The sequence below is a fragment of the Schistocerca cancellata genome, chromosome 10 (assembly GCF_023864275.1).
Source record: "Schistocerca cancellata isolate TAMUIC-IGC-003103 chromosome 10, iqSchCanc2.1, whole genome shotgun sequence".
Classification (NCBI taxonomy): Eukaryota; Metazoa; Arthropoda; class Insecta; order Orthoptera; family Acrididae; genus Schistocerca; species Schistocerca cancellata.
This window is the reverse complement of record NC_064635.1, coordinates 36,631,603-36,650,380: the sequence shown is the minus strand read 5'-3', so window position 1 is coordinate 36,650,380 and position 18,778 is coordinate 36,631,603. Positions and strand designations below refer to the sequence as shown.

Here is an 18,778-nt window from a genome sequence, read left to right as displayed (position 1 = left end):
CGCAATATTTTCCCGTGACCTGTTAGACATTGGTTCGTTTTAGCAGTTGCCAGAGAGCGCCAGATAACGGGCGTCACTGCGCTTGCGCAGCTACGATGACGCAGTAAGCCCGTATGTTCGTACGTGTAAAACATTAAAAAGATCTTGCACAATGTCATAGAAGACACAAGACATCAGACGATAATTAAAGAGCATCGGAATTTCGTGAACCATACTAAAATGCATAATTCGGCTTAAAGTGCACATTCGTATGTCCAGATTCGGATGTAAATTTTCTTGAGTGCCAGTACTGTATTATATCACGTTCGGTTCTTTATTATGGCAAATGCCATACGAGCTAGAAGATGGAAAACGTGCACTTGACATGCAGTGAACAGTTGAAACTAGCCAACAGTGCGAAATTAAACACTTCGTTTCAAATAAATTGACTGTATCGACACAAAAGATTAATAAGCAAACCGACAAAAATAACTTCATTGTTCAGCAAGGCGATTAATGCTTGACTGCGAGAAAGGTGGAAATAAAACCTGAAACTAACAACGTATTTTAGCCTTCCGTAATTATGCGAACGTATTTTAATTACTTTGGTAGCTCCCGGTCACAGAAATCCGTTTCGTTTCCATTTAATGTGAGAGCAATAAATGAAGAGGAAATACCGAAATCACTGAACGTAAACACTGGTCACGGGGAGGCTACCCACCTCCCCATTACAATCAAACTGCTCTGTGCATCAGTCCCGGATCTATGATATTTCCGAACCGCGGCAATATTAGATAGTGGCGCCCAGCCACACAACTGTAGCCAGAAGCGGGAGAAGGTACTATTCATACGCGACTCAACTGCCCATGCAAGAGCCCGCCCACAACTACTTAAACGAATCTAATGTAAACAGCTGTCACGTCACGCTCATCGAAGGCAATTTGTTCTTAGGAAGCATTACATATTCTTCCTAAAGCCTTTGACACACTTTGCTGTTGGCAGGCGGTTGTATGTGCACTGTGTTTTGTTGTTGTATATGTCGCATTTCCTTTGCGACTTAATATTTCTTTTTTCTTTCTCTCTCGTTCATGTTTTGGTGCTGCAGTATTATTCTGCAGACACGGGATACAGTAATATCCTTTGTTAGAGAATTGGTTCTTACCAGACAAAATCACAAAAATTTTACTGATAACTAACACAATGAAAAATTCCCCGGTTTTTCCCGGACGAAAAAATTACTGGGTTTTTCCCCCATCTCCCAGTCGTACACACCTGCATCGGGCCACACATTTAAGTGCAACACAGGAGCCACATGTCTTTTGTATGAGAGCTACTTACATTTTTCGTCTACTCACTCCTTTGCTGATACTGCACTCCGCGTTCTGGTAAAAGAATTACTTTAAAAGGAACACTAAGTGAAGCACATGTGGTACTGTGACTAAATGCACCATTCTGTGCTTGGGTCATGATGAGATTTGCACTGTTCCTCTTCCTTCTTTTGCCGTTCTAATTCTTCTCTCCAGTATGTCGTGGTTTTTGAGGAAGTAGCTTTCTAATTATAAAAGTTTTCTTTGCTGTCATTATTGCAACTGGTATTTCTGGTTGAATAACAGTTGTTTTAACCTCTTCGTTCCAGCGGGCCACAAATGTGGACCTACGTTCGTTATTTTTTTTTTCTCCGCAAATACGCGTATTTTTCCGCTTACAGACCCTTAGTCCACCAGCCTGGACCTTTATTTCTCAGTTTCAACACGAGAGCGCAGCACCTCGCTGGGGACGACTGATGTATTTGTTTACAGCTGGTTGTGCACTCAAAATGACTGCAAAAGTTAGAAATGTATGTAAATAATTATTATGCTCAAATATTAGTCTAAAATGCTGTGATTTTTTTATAAAGTGTGTTAACTCTTCTAGATGTTGAGAGTTAGTTCAGATTTGAATATATTTTGTTTATTACTATGAAATAACTCATTTTCTGAAGGTCCTCGTATGTGGACCTCAGGTCATAATATGAATTTGCTGACTTCAATTTCGTCTTCGCCAGTAGAGTACTGAAGTAACTCTCCTTTTTATACTTTACAGATATGAATGAAATATTAACTGACGAGCAATTGGAAGCGCTTCTGAACGACAGTAATGCCGAATTATCTGATGGGGAAGATGACGAATTTTCATTTTTGACTGGAGATTTTCCTGTTGAACCTGAAGCCAATGATGAAGATAAAGCAACAGTAGATGAGACTGTGGATTCTTCTGAAGAATTAGACGATAGAAATGGTAGGTTTACCCCACATAGTAATGATCAATAATATTATGAATTATGTAGTGAACTTACTCATGTTTTTTTCTTACAATTTTGTTTATTTGCAGATCCCCAAGACGAAATTCTTGTTCCACAACATCTGCCAGTGCGATCTATGAAGTGGAGGAAGAATGAAATGCCGTATTCGAATCCTTGTGAGAGCGAAATCCATCTTCCAGATTATGAAGAAGAGAGAGGAATTTTTGAATCTTTCTTGGAATACCTTCCTCTGACATTCTGGGAAGAACATGCACAACAAACCAATTTGTATTCAGTTCAAAAACGACAACATAAATCTGTTAACACCAGTGAAGAAGAAATGTTGCATTTAGCTGGAATACATGTTGTTATGGGAGTTCTGGGCTATGCACAAAGTAAGCTGTACTGCCAGCAAGATACTCAGGTTACAGTTATTGCTAAGTGTATGACAAGAGACCGTTTCTATGAACTGAGAAATTATATGCATTTTGTGGATAACACAAGTGAGCACAACGAGAAGCTTTGGAAGGTAAAACCTTTTCTTGATTGTGTGCAGAAGAAGTGTCTGACCCTTCCAAGATCACATCATCTTTCCATTGACGAACAGATGGTGCCATTTTCTGGTAAATGTGGCTTTGTGACTTACGTACCATTAAAACCTAATCCATTAGGTTTAAAATGCTTCATTCTGGCTGCACCTGATGGCCTTCATGTTTTATGCTGGGTCAGGTACTGTGTCAGCTGAAGATATGAAAGAATATGGTCTCAGTGCAGCAGTTGTTAAGATGACAGAAAGTGTTCCTAGAGACAACCAGCATTGTGTATACACTGATAGATTTTTCACAAGTGTAAAATCTGTAGACATGTTGCTGGGAAGGAAAATTTATCAGACAGGTACAGTTATGAAGAACAGATTGGGTCCAATAGTGAAGAAACTGAAAAATGACATGCTATTTCAACAGGGGGGATGGGAAGAATGGGTTAGGGAAGATGATAAAATTTGTCTTATTAAGTGGAAAGACAACAAAAGTGTCCTGATACTCTCATCATGTGTTGGAAGCAGCCCTCCAACCACATGTAAGAGGTGGTCAAGAGAACAGAGAAAGAAGATAGATGTTCCTCAGCCAGTGGCAGTGAAGCTTTATAATGAAAACATGGGAGGTGTTTATCTCTGTGATAGATTTTTGTCATATTACAGATGCTACATTCACACATCAAAATGGCCTGTAAGAATGTTTAATCATTTTATAGATCTTGAGATTGTCAATTGTTGGGTGATGTACCACAGATGGTGCTCAGAAAATGAAATACCCAAACAAAGAAGGTTGTCACTGATGGATTACAAAATGCACGTAGGCAAAGCTATGATTAATTACGAATATGTTGAGCCTGTAGCTAGAAGAAGAGGACGCCCTTCAGTAGTCAATTCCTCTGATAGTGAAGATGTAGATGATGTACAAAATATGGATAAAAAGCCAAGAAGAGTTCTGTCACAACCAACTGCAGAAGTTAGGTTTGACAATGTAGTCCATTTACCAAAATTAGTTGAGGCAAAGAATGCCCCAAAATACAGGAATCATGGCTGCTTTTTACTGAGGAAAAGAGAGAAAAATGTAATCAAAGACAAGTACATTATCATGATAACTGTGGACCTCCATTTATGCCCTAGTGAATAACCATTTTTTTTCCTTTGGCATATGTGTCATGCTTGTATACTAGTTTGTTGGAAAATATGAAAAGAAAAATTTCCTGTAAATTTTTTTCGTCTCAGGAGTGAAGAGATTACCGTAAGACTTTTTCGGCTTTGTCTCAGCCATTTTCAGAGGAATCTTATGATGTGCAGCTGGATAACGTAACAGTCTACACTGGGCATAAACAGGTTAACAATGTTTAGTGAGAATTTTTGAACAGTGGAAAAGTCAGCACGGCTGAAGGAGAAAAACAGTTTTTTTTTTTAATTGCCATCATCTGCCAATGATAAGGATAACAAGATATAAAGTAAAAAGGAACAATGTACTGCCATCTCAATACTGTCCGACATGCTTATGTGTATACACGGTGGCCAGAACCATGTGATGACCTTTAAACTTTCATTTGCGGGATGACTGCTGTGTTCTCTGGAGTTTAGCTGGTCTTTGAAACATTCAGGTGCATCACATTCCTCCTACTTTTCTACTATAGCATGAATGCTCCTGCATTTTCTTTATATGTCCTCCTTTCCCACTTTTTTTGAAATTTTTATTCTTGGCTTAAAAAATAATAAATTCATTTTCATGTTTTGAGTTGTACTCTGTTTGCCAAAATTTCAAAAATGTAGTGTAGTGTAGTAGTACTTATTATTATTGCTAGATGGCAGCATCAATCCATTTACAAGTAACAAAATGTTTTGAATGTTAAACACACTGCATAAATCTGTATTGCTGGACAGATTAGCATCCTTGAGCATAATGTCACCATAAGCCCACAGTTACCGTTTGAGTTATTTTGGTGAGCTCAAGATGACATCTCTACCAACAGTGCAGAACAATGTGTTGGGCACACATGTATATTTAAGCAATGGCTGAACAATGATGTATTTATTTAATCACTATCTGATTATCTTATTTTCATGATCTTGCATGTGTGTAAATTGTATGAACACACAGTGTTAAAAAGTGTGAAGTAATTAAAACTTTCTGTAAAGTTTTATGAGTTTTGAAGGCAAAATAAACAAATGGGTGCATGAAATATGAGTTATTGTTTTTACTGTGTGAAACAAGTGTCATTTCTGCACTTTTATTTTTAGCCTGAACATGAAGCATAAAAATGCCAAAGAACCTAACTTCTTTTAGCAAAGCATCGTTCAGGTTAAGGACTGTGATGAACATTTTATTCAAGACTGATGTAATACTTATGATCAAAATGTAGTGTGGTGTCTAAATGTCAGAAGAAAAATGTTAGATCTGACAAAAATGGACTTAGCTTCTTCGCCATTATGAAACAGAGATGCATAAAAAGAATACTGAAGACGTAATGTCAGGAAGTCAGCTTGTTATGCAAGTATCTCTTCTAATGCATACAAAAGTAATAAACTAACAATAGTCTGCTGGTGCAGTAGGAATAACACGACAACAGCTAAACTACTTTGCCCTTCAAAGAGGGCTTGCAATAACTTTAGGTGGAGGTCTGTTGATAACTTGAAGCTATTCATGGTAATGTTACCCAATAGTATAATTGCTGGAAAATTGGCATTATCTCACTCACTCCGTCGTTAGGCCACGAGTGGCCATCCGACTGCAGTGTCATCCTTGGTGGAGGATGCGGATAGGAGGGGCGTGGGGTCAGCACACCGCTCTCCCAGTCGTAAGATGGTATTCTTGACCGAAGCCGCTACTATTCGGCCGAGTAGCTCCTCAATTGGCATCACTAGGCTGAGTACACCCTGAAAAATGGCAACAGCACATGGCGGCCTGGATGGTCACCCATCCAAGTGCCGGCCATGCCTGACAGCGTTTAACTTCGGTGATCTCACGGGAACAGGTGTATCCACTGCAGCAAGGCCATTGCCCAAATTGGCATTATCTGCATCAGAATTTTCCTATCTGATATCAGACACCATACGGCCATATTCCCACATACTATCATTAGATGAACTGCAAAAATAAGGTTCTTATACTTTTGTATATGATGAATTAATAGAGAAATAAAAAAAAGTAGCTAGATATTAAAGTAAGGTACTGGTCACATGTCAATGATGAAGTTGAAATTCATTACTTGAACACTTACCTGATGTCTTAAGCTACAGCAAAAGACAGATCATAGAGTATCACGAAAGCTGTTGGATGATCATCAACTGGCCTTTAAAAATGTTTAATAATGTTGGGCAGTGATAAACCAAATGTGAATGAAGCAGTTGGTAGAATTATTAGGGAGCAAAAAAAGATTTTAAAACTATCTGCAACTAACTGATATTTGTAGCTGCACTCTACATAATACATGAATTTAAAAAATTCATGATCATCTTCATCCAAAATTGAAACATATCAGACATGCGCAATGTAGATGGCCAACACTTCTTCCATGCATTGAAAGAATTTTACGTCAGTGACCTGTTCTTTGAAAATACTTCTTGAGTTGCCAAAGAGTGATTAAAAAACAGGTGGTAACTCTTGATCTGGTAAAATTAATCTTATACAAAGTACGTAAGACAAAATTTTACTTCAGTTACATGTTCTAATTTGTGTCTTAGTTGATGAGATGACATCGCTGACAAAGATCTTTCATGGGTGTTTTGTTCATGTTAAAGAATTACAAAACAGCAGTATTTCGGATATTGTATAGAAATTCCCTGATAGTAAACGAAGTGACCGATGATGTAATGGAAACTGGAAATGAAACAAGGAAAATTCTTATAAAGTTAGTACCTAAAATGCAGAAGTCAGTTCTCAGTAAGAGACAATTTTATGGAGGGGGGGGGGGGGGGGACACTACCTTCAAAAATTATCATTCAACAATCAATAGTGCAAGAGAGTAAGTTCCTTCAAACAGCAAACAAATGTGAATCATGGACTGCGAATATCATTCAAAGCTCTCAGAAAAAAATTCTGTAGATAGTGCTACATTCCCAAATCTGAATAAATTGGTGAAAGCGTTATTAGACTGCCACAAGGCAATGCAGATCCAGAAAGAGGATTTTTTTAATGCTAAAAATTCTCTTTCAAACCATGGAAAAAGTTCCTATAATACGAAGAGTTTTTGAAAATAGATAATATAGCTCATCAATGTTACTTAATTAGACTTGAGGAGAAAAACAACTGCAAGAAGTGGGTATTAGGCAAAGGAAAGAAGAATATGAAGAGAGGAAGAAAGATGAAGGAGCAGCACAGAGAAAAAAAATATTTTAGAAAATCAAAAGAAACTTTCATGAAAGAAAAATCATGGGGGGGGGGGGGGGGGGGGGGGGGGGAATGGATACCAAATTGGAATCATGTGCCACCAACACACTTTTATCTGAAGTAAAGGAGAAAAACATGCCCTCAAAGTCAATGATATGACTGGCATGAGAATCTGACAGACAAAGCAAAGTTACAAGCAGCACAAAATAAACTAAATGACACAACCATTGCTCTAGAAACTATATGTGAAAATCAAGAGAGACATCAACAAACAGAAAAGAACAGAATGAAAATGTTTTGTTTATTTCATTGTTTCTTTTTCTTTTCACTTTTTGAGTACTTAACCCCTTACCGCATACTGGGTCGAATGTAGCACATACCATTTTCCTCATTGTGGTGCTCATATTTGAAAATATAATTTTGTAAACGCATGTTGGGACAGATATGGTATGCTGTTAAGAATATCTCTGCAAACAATGAATGCCATCTGTTGAGATTAAGGAGCTATGTAGTAAGAATCTTTGCTTTGCGCTGCAAGCCGTTTATGTCAAGTTTGGTCATATGAAAAGTTGTATTTGACACAGTAAACATTTGAGTTCGGAGTTTATATAATTTCTAGGGGGAAAGGACATATGTGGCTAATTGTAAAGATGTAAGTGTATATATCTGTCAATCAGAACACATATAACATTGAAAAATTGGTTTGTGATACGTATGGCACAACATGCATTATTGGTAGCATAGAGTAAACATTCATCATAACCTAACTTTCGCAGCTTCTTTCCAGCTGTGTTAGTGCAATGAATCAAACAAAGTTTTACAGCTCTTCTGCCACAATAAGAGTCACTAAGGATGGAAATGTTAGAGTCACTAAGGATGGAAATGTTAGCAAAGACCCAGATATGTCTGATGACGAAACATTTTCTGCAGAACAATATTTTCAAAATGAAGATGTGCTTTGTTCAGAGTCAGATAGTTATGATAATATCAGACCTAAGAGCTATAATGTTAACAACGGTGATACCAGAAACAGAATCAGAGTCAGAAGATGACAGTGAGATGAGGCTTTCTGCTGATTGTAACCTTGATGATAATGGTGTTGCAGATAGGGTTGAAGCACAGCAATGAATTTCAAAACCTCCTACTAAGGTGGAGAAACCTACAATACACTGGAAAGTAGGACACTTGATTAGAAAAGATGAAGAGAGAAAATTCACCGGTAATACCAATCATTATTGGATCTTGACAATCCTGTGGAATATTTTCAGTACTTCTTTACTGAAGACATAGTGCAGTACATAACAAAACAAACTAATTTGTATTCTGTACAATGGCAACCCAATATGTTAATGTCGAAGAAATGGAACACTTTACTGGTATGACCATGCCAATGTCCATTATTCAACTCCCAGCAACAAGGCATTATTGGTCTCAACATCTGGGCCACCCTGCTGTAAGTGACATAATGATCTGTAACCAATGGAAGGAAATCAAATGCTTCATACACTTTTGTGATAACAGTAATCTAGTCCCTGCTAGTGACCCCAACCATGACAAACTTTTCAAAATTCGCCCACTGCTACACCAGTTGCATGAAAGACTGTTGCGAGTACCACTAAGAGGAATTTTTAGCTGTTAATGAACAGATTATTCCAACAAAGTGCAGATCTTCACTAAAACAATACAATCCTAGTAAACCACATAAATGGGGGTTCAAAGCTTTTGTTCTTAATAGGGTGCCAGGATTCAGCTATGACCACTCGAAAACTGTGGTCGATGGAAGTATCCAGATTGTAATGGAAAATTCTGCACAGCATGTCTGAAGTACAGTGCATCTTTATGTTTGATTCCTAATAAACAAGTAAATTAATGAACAGAAATTGTAATTATTAAAAAAAAATAAACTTAGTCCTGCTAATGTGTGTTTATACAGTATCTTGTTGTATATTTTTGAAGTGTTTTCTCACCCAGCCTGAAACTAGAATAACAAAATGTTAGCCGTAACTGCATGCTGTCCCATATACGGAACAAACCCTTAAATCAAAACTAACGGACCACACATAAGAGATATAATATTTTAAGTATTTTTCCAGACATCAGGACACTGAAATTAACATGTGTAATTTTTTTCATGACAATTAATCAACTCTATTAATGTTAAACTTAGAGATAATGATGCTCTCATAACAAAATCAGATAAAGGTAATTCTCTTATTATTGCTACAAAAGATGAATATGTAGCAAAAACTTCAGAATTTTTTGAGGAAAACAACATTTCTGAGCTACAGGTAGATCCTACCCCAATTTTACAAAAAGAAATTAGATCTGCGGTCGATGATGCAAATTCCTTACTTAAGCCATTCCAGAAAAACAGCTGATTAACATGAACCCCCAGCTGCCAAAGCTTCGGGCCCAGTTTAAGGTCCACAAAATAAATCACCCCATTCGGCCTATTTCTAATAGTATGAACAGCGCTTACCACGATCTAGCAAAATTCCTTCACGATAAATTAAAAAGGTCTTACATTTTTCGAAATAATTACTCTATAGCTAACAGTCAGAGCCTCATCAACAAAATAAAAGACATACACTGCGACGAAAACACAAAGATGTTCTCATTTGACATTAAAAACCTTTATACCAATGTGCCTGTACTAACGACTTTAGATATTATAGAGAATAACTTATGTTTGTTCAAAAAAGAACACTCTGATGAACAGATCACTGATTTCATTAACCTAATGCAGATTGTAACAAAGTACAATTATTTCGAATTCAATGGACAGCTGTATCAACAACGGTCTTGCTATGGGCAATCCCTTAGCTGGCATGCTAGCAGACATTTTTATCTACTCTCTAGAAGAGACATTTTTCAAAAATTTTTCCACTACCACCTTAGGAATTGCTTCATATTCTAGGTACGACGATGACATTTTAATTGTCTATAACAGAACGAACGATGGCATTAACCACCTGTTCGAGATCTTTAACAAACTACATGAAAAAATCACCTTCACATGTGAACTTGAAAACAGCTCCCGTCAGTTAAATTATTTACACTTAACTTTGACAATAGTGAATGACAAAATCTCTTTCAATATTTTTCGTAAGGATTCTTTTTCTGACCAAATTGTGCCAGCCTGTTCCACACATCCACGATCTCACAAAAAAGCATTTTTTCACTCTGCTGTTCATAGAGCAATCTCTACCCCTTTGTCCTCTAACAGAATTACCACGCTTGGTACCACTATTGACGAGCCTAGCGATTTGAAGAAATACTTCTCTTTACCGTATGTAGGGCCAATAACCTACAGATTGCAACGTCTCCTTAAAAATAAATATGGCTGCAACATAGTTTTCTCTACCAACAACTCTCTCAAAAGTAATCTTATCCATAATTTAAAACCAAGACGGTCGCCTCTGCAAAACTCAGGCGTTTATAAAATCACCTGTGACACTTGCTCAGCTTATTATATAGGACAGACTGGACGAGCTTTTTCGATTAGATATAAAGAGCATCTATTAGGGAAAATAGGTACGAACGTACATAATTTGTCATTCGCTGACCACCTTCTTATCACAGGACACAAATCTAAATATGTTCATCATATTAGTATCTTACATACGGAAAAGAAAGGCTTCAGACTTGATATTCTTGAACAGCTGGAAATTTTCACACATTTTTCCCGTAACGACCATTTAATCCTCAATGAGCAATTACAATTACGTGATAAAAATTTCTTTGATGGTGTAAAGCCCTTGCTTAAAATCACTTACCGCGGAATATTGCTATTATGCTTCCCGTACTGTAGCCTTAAATACTGTTCTCTCTCCCCCTGTTTTACAGTATAATATTTTGTTCAACTTTCGATTTGTTACATACTATCTGACAGAATGTAATCAGCACATTACGTGCACTCCTGTTCCAATGCTTCTGACAGCTGTTGTCACTGTAAATTACAAGCATTCAATACTAGATGGCACGATACAAGGTGCTGACTTGCTAACATCGACAGCGCGCGCGCCTGTCAGTGTGATGCGGCTTACAGTGTTGGCCGCACATGCGACCCTTAGCGGCGCGTCTTAATCAAGTTGTGCATTCCTAGGAAAATTTTATAATGTACAAATATATTTTTATCTTTAACGTGAGCACTGTTGCTCTAAACCATTTCATAACTATTTACTCTATGTAAGTATGCTTTCTTTGTCTGCTGTACCGTAGCAGTTAGCTATGATATAATTTTATTACATATGTTTAATTTAATAATTTTTATTTGTTGTTGTTGTTGTTGTCTTCAGTCCTGAGACTGGTTTGATGCAGCTCTCCATGCTACTCTATCCGGTGCAAGCTGCTTCATCTCCCAGTACCTACTGCAACCTACATCCTTCTGAATCTGCTTAGTATATTCATCTCTTGGTCTCCCCCTACGATTTTTACCCTCCACGCTGCTCTCCAATACTAAATTGGTGATCCCTTGATGCCTCAGAACATGTCCTACCAACCGATCCCTTCTTCTGGTCAAGTTGTGTCACAAACTTCTCTTCTCCCCAATCCTATTCAATACTTCCTCATTAGTTATGTGATCTACCCATCTAATCTTCAGCATTCTTCTGTAGCACCACATTTCAAAAGCTTCTATTCTCTTCTTGTCCAAACTATTTACCGTCCATGTTTCACTTCCATACATGGCTACACTCCATACAAATACTTTCAGAAATGACTTCCTCTTATATTTTTTATTTATATGACTTTTATATTATTCCAAAATTCTGTTATAGGTGATGTAAAATTTTTTTACTTCTGATGAAGTCTGCCTTAGAGCAGTTGAAACCTAGGTAAAGTTGAAAATTTTTTACCTGTGCAACCGAAGAGCTGTATTTTCAAGTAGTATTATAGACAATAAAAAAGTCATGTCGTAAGAGGTTAAAAATTGGAGTGCATAGAAATATTTATAAACAAAGGTAATAGTAACTTTCCTTAGACAGTCTGCAGTTAAAGAAAAATACTAGTGAAACCGGAAGTCTACTAATTTCAATCTATCATTAGTAGAAAATGTTGATGTTTTCATATTAAAATGAGGTTGTGAATTTAGGGAATATGATTCCAATAACTGTGAATATATTCTCATTTTCAAAAAGCAAACTGGAAAATTATTTGTGTTTAAAATATAACAATCTTCATAAAAATCTGAATGGATCATATTAGTATTTTTGTTGCTTTATTTCTTAACTTTTATTTATTAATTTTTTTTCTTAATACACTGGATAAGTTCAACTATCATATTATGTTGTACAGCAACTGAAGTTCTCCTACACTGAATCCTACTTTTTCACTTTAAAGTGTTACTTTTCCTACTTTTTGGAAAAAAGACGGCTGTGTTGCCTGAATATTGCACAACGACACTAGAGGAGTTTAGCTGCTCGATAACTTTTAATGCAGTTTTGCTCAACATGAAGCCTCTAGTCACAATACTCCATTGCTATGGGTATTGAAAATTGTGTCACAACGGAACTGTAAACAGCAGTGAGCCTGCAGGATGTCCTAGTTCAATACTTACACCGGAAAATGTGAATAATGTATGGAACATGATCTTGCGTATCCCTCGATGGCAAGCTATCGCACTCAGGTTAGTCGATACCAGTGTTCACCGTTATCTTGCACAAAAATCTTCTCTGCCATATGTACAAGGTCCAAGTTGACTTTAAGCTTACTAAAAGGGTCAAGATGAAGATACTTCAATTTTGTAACAAGTTCTTGGAGCTCCTGCAAGCTTACTGCTGTCAGGCAAGGCTCTTTTCCACTTGTCTGGGCACACAAACAAACAGAATTGTCAGTTCTAGCCTCCACACACCCTGTGTGAATTGCTGGAGCATACTAGACACTGCTCAAAAGTGACAAAATGATGAGCAATTCCTTTGAGCGCATTATTGGTATATGTATGTTTGAGAATGAGGGCCATACTGTGAAATTAAATTCCAAATGCAACACAGCCAAGCTGCAGAACATTTCTACATCATGAAGTCAATCCCGATAATCACCTATGGTTCCAGCAAGAGTGTGCAATAGTCAATACTACATATCTTTCCACAGGAGCCCTGAATGAAATGTTTCCAGGCAGAATCATTTCTCACTTTGAAGACACCAACTGGCATGCTCTTGTTCACTTCACCTGACCTGACAGCATCTGATTATTCATTGTGGTGCTATCTTAACAGAAAGTTCGTGAACAACCGGTTCAGACAAGCTAGCAGATCAAATTCGTGAGTGCGTTCTGGAGATTCCAAACAACATGTTACAGTGAGTTATGTTCTCTTCCAGACAGCCTATGTAAGTGTGCTATTCAGCATGACTGACACTTACCAAATATTACTTTTAAGAAATAGTGATACACACTTTAATTCTTCATAAAAAGGGAATGTACCTTTACAAAAATTACTCTTTCCCCCGACTTGTTTTATTCTCAAACCATCAGCTGTTTCTGGGGTGCCCTGAATATTTTATTTTTCAGATGGGTTGTCCCCCATAACCTCACCCTAACTGTTCAGAACTGGGCCAAGGGACAAGACATTCTAATGTGAATTCATTATCATCGATGGTGGTGATGTTTTTGCTCGGTGATGGTCCATTGCCATATACTGTGAATCAACCTTCAACCACTTGATTTCTTCTGGAGGAGTATCCTGGAGTACATATTGTACACAAGTCAGTGAAAGAGAATTAAGCTCAGCACCTAGGTGAACCCTTTTAACTGGTTCCGATACAAACTTACATGCTCTCTTTGCTAATGATGTATATATACAGCAGCAGTCGACAATGCCACAAGGGCAAATGTCAGATATATACGTGTGTTTTGATGTACACATGTAGAACTACAGCATATCGTGTGTTTGTGTGCTGTACAAATAACTTCACAATACTGCTCACGGATGGCAGGAGACAATTCTTACTTGCCTTTCGCAACTTTTGGAGGTATTATTGTGTCGGAACATGTACAAATCACTTAAAAAATTTGCAAGCTTGGACAGTCAAATGCAGAAGTTGGAAAGTTGCTTATGAACAATGACACTGAGGATGAAAATTAATTTCATCTTCTTATGAGCATTTTGGCTCTTCAACAAATCAAGGCCAAGAAAATTGTCCTTCAGTTTCACGTGCTTGTCTTCTTTAAGCAAAACTGGTGACTATGACAAAGTGGTCCCTTCCAGTGAAAAGAAAAGCACGTCTTTGGATAGTTTTCAGTGGCAGAGAAAGGTAATGCATCATGTGATACGTAAGTTTGACTCATCAAATTCAGGTGCAAATCTTGCATTTGCAGATAGTTTTAGTGCCTTGGAAATTTAAGAATTTTTTTTTCTTTTCTCCATCTGATATAGTTTCACGTACCATAGGAGAGACTAACAGTTATCATAAATATAATGTGCAGAATATTGTTATTAAAGGGAATAGCTGTGTTTTTGCCTGGAGAGACACGTGTGTCGATGAAATGTATTGTTTCCTGGCGGTAACCCTGCTTATGAGGCACTGATGAGTTGAACATACCACATTATAAGTCAAGAGATCCTCTTCTTCAGAGTCCAATTTTTCGTGAAATAATGTCTCAAGACAGATATTTGCTGTCACTCTGTATGTTTCATTTATATGATGATAATGTTCCTTCTCAGGGGGACAGCATGTAAAGTGTGGTTATACACTGAAACACATATAATTTTAGATTTGTGACGTGCAACTATAATAACGGTACTACTGATTCTGGTTTTGTGACAAGTGTAACAATGTCACTCACAAGTACGATGACAGTGGACATCATTCAAATATGACATGTGCAGAGGCTATTATGGCATAAAGTGCTACACAGTAAGTTTTTATTAATCATAGCATAGTTTACCATCTGATTTGTTACCATGTTTAGCTTCTAACACGGACTTGTTAACTTATAGGAAGACACTGTAAGAATACTATCACACATTTTCTGTGCATTTTTGACAAAAGTTACCATTTTAACAAAATTAAGTTAACAGTCCTGCACTGTTGAAACCTTTCTGTCAACAGTTGCAGGTGACTAAGGAAAATTCCCCATTCTGTTTAAGGGGATAAGGAATTGGATTTTTGGTGAAATAAATCGATTCATCTTTATACGACATATCATACACGTCTCTATTAGAATTATAACTATTTTATTTTTATAGATTTGTGAGATCAGGTATTGCGCTTTTGTGATACACTTCTGTCATGGGAGACGATAAACTTTCTGGCACTATATTCATGCGACATGAATTCAAAATCCCGCTTTCCAGCAACTCTTTATACATAATTTGTCCGAAATTGTTTGTCTGGTTGCATGAAGTTACTATTTAATTTTTTAACTTAGGACTGCTTGTAAACAGTGTGTTGTAAGAAAGTAGTTGTGCCTTTTTTTTTGGTTGTTTTTTTTTTCCGTCTATAGTGCTTGATTTTCTGCATTGAAAATGCTTAGAGAAAGGGCAAAAGTGTTTAAAAAGTGTGTGAACTGGAAAAAGAAAATAAACGTTGATTCACTAGCAAATGAAGCATTCCTTCATCATGGTTTTTGGAAAACTTGAGTCCACTTACTTCTGATTTGCAGAACGAACTTACTCCAAATGAAAACAGTGTTTCCCAAAGATTTGGAAGAGAAATACAATTTATTTGATAAAAGGAAGAAAGTTTTTGAACTCACTGGCATAAGTATATTGCGCAAAGCTCTTAAAAAAAAATGCGTGCTGCAAAAAATGTCAAAGAAACGTCTCTCTAAAAGTAGAAACCCATGTTTGTCTAGCTGCCCTGTTTAATTTACTATGGATTGTTTGTAAACACAGCTGTTAAGTTTCCAAGCTCTGTTTCAGTAACTGCAAATAATGGATACAAGAACACTGAATTTTGTAGTTTAAATATTAGGTTAGTCTACGGGTTGTGAGTGGTTGATAAGGGCAACGCAGCAGGTAACTTGCTATGTGGTGTTCTAAATCTTCCCAGTGTACCTTCAAAGTTTGATACTTACAACTATGTACTAGGATCTGCAGTTGAAGATGTTGCACATAATTCGATTCAGGAAGTTGTGGAAGAAGCAGTAAAGGAAAGTGAAGACAACAGTGACCTCACAGTAGCTTCTGATGACACGAGACAAAAAAGGGGTCACACCCGCAATAGTGGTGTTGCCACAGCAACTAGTGCTGAAACTATTAAGGTTATTGATGTTGCAATAATCTCCAAATACTGTAGATGCATAGATAGGCTGAAAAATTAACACGTTGATGATTGTGTTGCTAATTAGTTCAGTAGTAGTGGCGGCATAGAGGTAGCTGGGATGAAAAGAATTTTTCATCTATCTTCTGAGTAGTATAATGTTCACTATGCCCAGTATCTGGGATATGGTGACTCTAAAGCATTCAAAGAAGTTTTGGAAAGCAAACCATGTAGGAACAGTGTAAATATAAGCAAACTTGAATGTATAGGACACGCGCAGAAGAGAATGGGTGCCACGCTGAGAAGATTGAAATCAGTTATGAAAGAGAAAAAATTAGATGACGGGAAAACCTTGGTATGGTCTAGCAATCAGACAAAATACAGGCAGTCCTGAAGAAATGTGGAAAGCTATATGTGCTTTGAATTTCTACACCACAGACACAAATGAGCATCCGCAACAAGGTTTGTGCCCCAGAGGTGAAAAGAGCTGGTGTAAATATAATAGACGACTAATAACTGGGAAGAAGTACAGTTATCAGCACAGTCCATCAGCAACAATCATGGAAGAAATAAAGCGCATCTTCAGAGATCTTGCTGACAGAAGTCTTCTGATGAAATGTCTTCATGGAAGAAGGCAGAACCCCTACGAGTGCTTGAACAGTGGGATATGGCATCACCTCCGAAAACAGTGTTTGTTGGAATTAGTACACTGCATTTTGAAGTGCAAGATGTTGCGGCAACCTTCAATCCTGGGAATATTTCTAAATGCAAGGTCCTTGAAAAGCTGGCTGTGCATGTTGGTTTCCGCACAGCATATGCTATGTCGACTTTAAACTGGCACAGACAAAGGCGTGCAAACAATACAGTTAAGACATTAGTGAAAAAAGCAAGGCAGGTGCAAAGAGGGGCCAAAACAAAAGTTAAACATGATTAGGAATATTGTGAAGAAGGTATTAACAGTGGCTCAGGAATGTTTTAATGTTCTTTCTCCGTTTTCAGTAAGTTTACTTTTTACTTCTTCTAGGAACATTATAACACCCACTGCTGAACCTAGAAGTCTGAAATTTTTATGACATAGTCACATATGTTTCTTGTACATACTGAAACAATGATTTTCAAATTATGTGATTTACAAAAGATTTTGAGGAGATAACTTAGTGAAAAGTAATGGAAAAATTTAATATCTCTTTAAGTAGTAACTATGAACAAAAACTGTTGTTTCTGTATTGTTATGACATATCAATACACATACAGTAAAAATTTTCTCTCCAGTTCCAGTAGTTTGAGAGAAAACGTTCCCTAAAGTAGCCATAAATTAACACTGCGGTGATGGGAGATTCTGCATCCCCTTAACAAATATGAGCATAAATCTGAACTTAAGAGAGAGAGTGATATAATTCATTGTGCAACTGGAAACTTAATAAATCGAAGAATTTTTTTAAATCAAAAGGTATATAACAGTGTTCAAACAGACTGTATCACAACTATTTAAAGAAACTGCAGAGAGGAAAGTTACACGGCGACAAAATAGTCAAAATGAAAGTACCTATATCAATGAAATTAGACAGCAGATGCATCACCAAAATCCAGGTAAATTATATTACCGGCAACATTATTCATCCGCCAGAGGCGATTGCTGGTACTCTGCACTGTCAGATGTATCTAGTAAACAGGTGTAATCTCAAACTGGCCAAGGAGTTTACACAATTTACAGAGTATGGTAGAGTCATCATTTTCAAAAGCATTCACACTGGGCATTCAGCAGCATATGCAATTTCCTTCTTTGAACAACCTGAACTTATTGTCTTGTGGCAAAATATTCAGCTCCAGTACACTCAAACTCAGACTCCAGTTTATTGTCATGGAAGCATCACTCGAACGACTGCATCGTGAGGATCCCTGAAGTTGTAGAAACAGCTCAAGTGTTTGTTTCAGAGGAGCAGAGACCATCATTGTGATCATTGGTGAAGATTATTGATGTAAGCAAACTGACAATGAACATAATTTTTGAGGATGATATACGACACAGATCTTATAATCGAAGGCCAGACAAACGCTCCCTGAAACTAAGAAAGCAAAGCCTGTCAGTCACTGTTTTTTTTTTTTTTTTTTTTTGTGAATGTATCTTATAGACAGAAAAAATAATTCCTGTCAGTTCTGACAAGTTCACAAGCTCACCACTGTGTCCCGTGAGGTCATGTCATGTCTCCATATTTTTGTTGAACTCCACGTTTTTCAGCAAGACAGTGCAATGGCCCGCATAAGCTATCTGGCACAATACTGTATTTTACACAATTTTGATATGATTTTTCCTAAGGAATTTTAGCATGCCAACACTCCTAATTTAGATCTCATGGACTACGGCACACAGACAGTAGTTGAAAGGGTTTCCAACAAATCTCAACATGCCAATATAGACTATGATACATAATTTTGTGCACAC

General features: G+C 37.2%; 1 protein-coding gene and 1 pseudogene across 2 annotated transcripts in view; one reads left to right on the top strand and one right to left on the bottom strand.

Annotated features, from left to right (window-relative positions):
- The window catches only part of LOC126106916 (piggyBac transposable element-derived protein 3-like), a 115,205-nt gene extending 110,249 nt beyond the window's left edge, over positions 1-4,956 (top strand). The window contains exons 1-3 of one of the 2 annotated variants that reach the window (XM_049913336.1): positions 1,739-1,816; positions 2,062-2,256; positions 2,350-4,956. In XM_049913336.1, coding sequence (XP_049769293.1) covers positions 2,064-2,256; positions 2,350-3,005 — 849 coding nt within the window. In that variant the 5' untranslated portion in view covers positions 1,739-1,816; positions 2,062-2,063 and the 3' untranslated portion in view covers positions 3,006-4,956. Of the gene's footprint in view, positions 1-1,738; positions 1,817-2,061; positions 2,257-2,349 lie in introns of those variants that run through there. The other variant, XM_049913335.1, reaches the window with a different exon arrangement.
- Positions 4,957-5,689: 733 nt separating this feature from the next.
- On the bottom strand, positions 5,690-5,807 carry LOC126107169 (5S ribosomal RNA; annotated as a pseudogene).
- Positions 5,808-18,778: the final 12,971 nt, after the last annotated feature.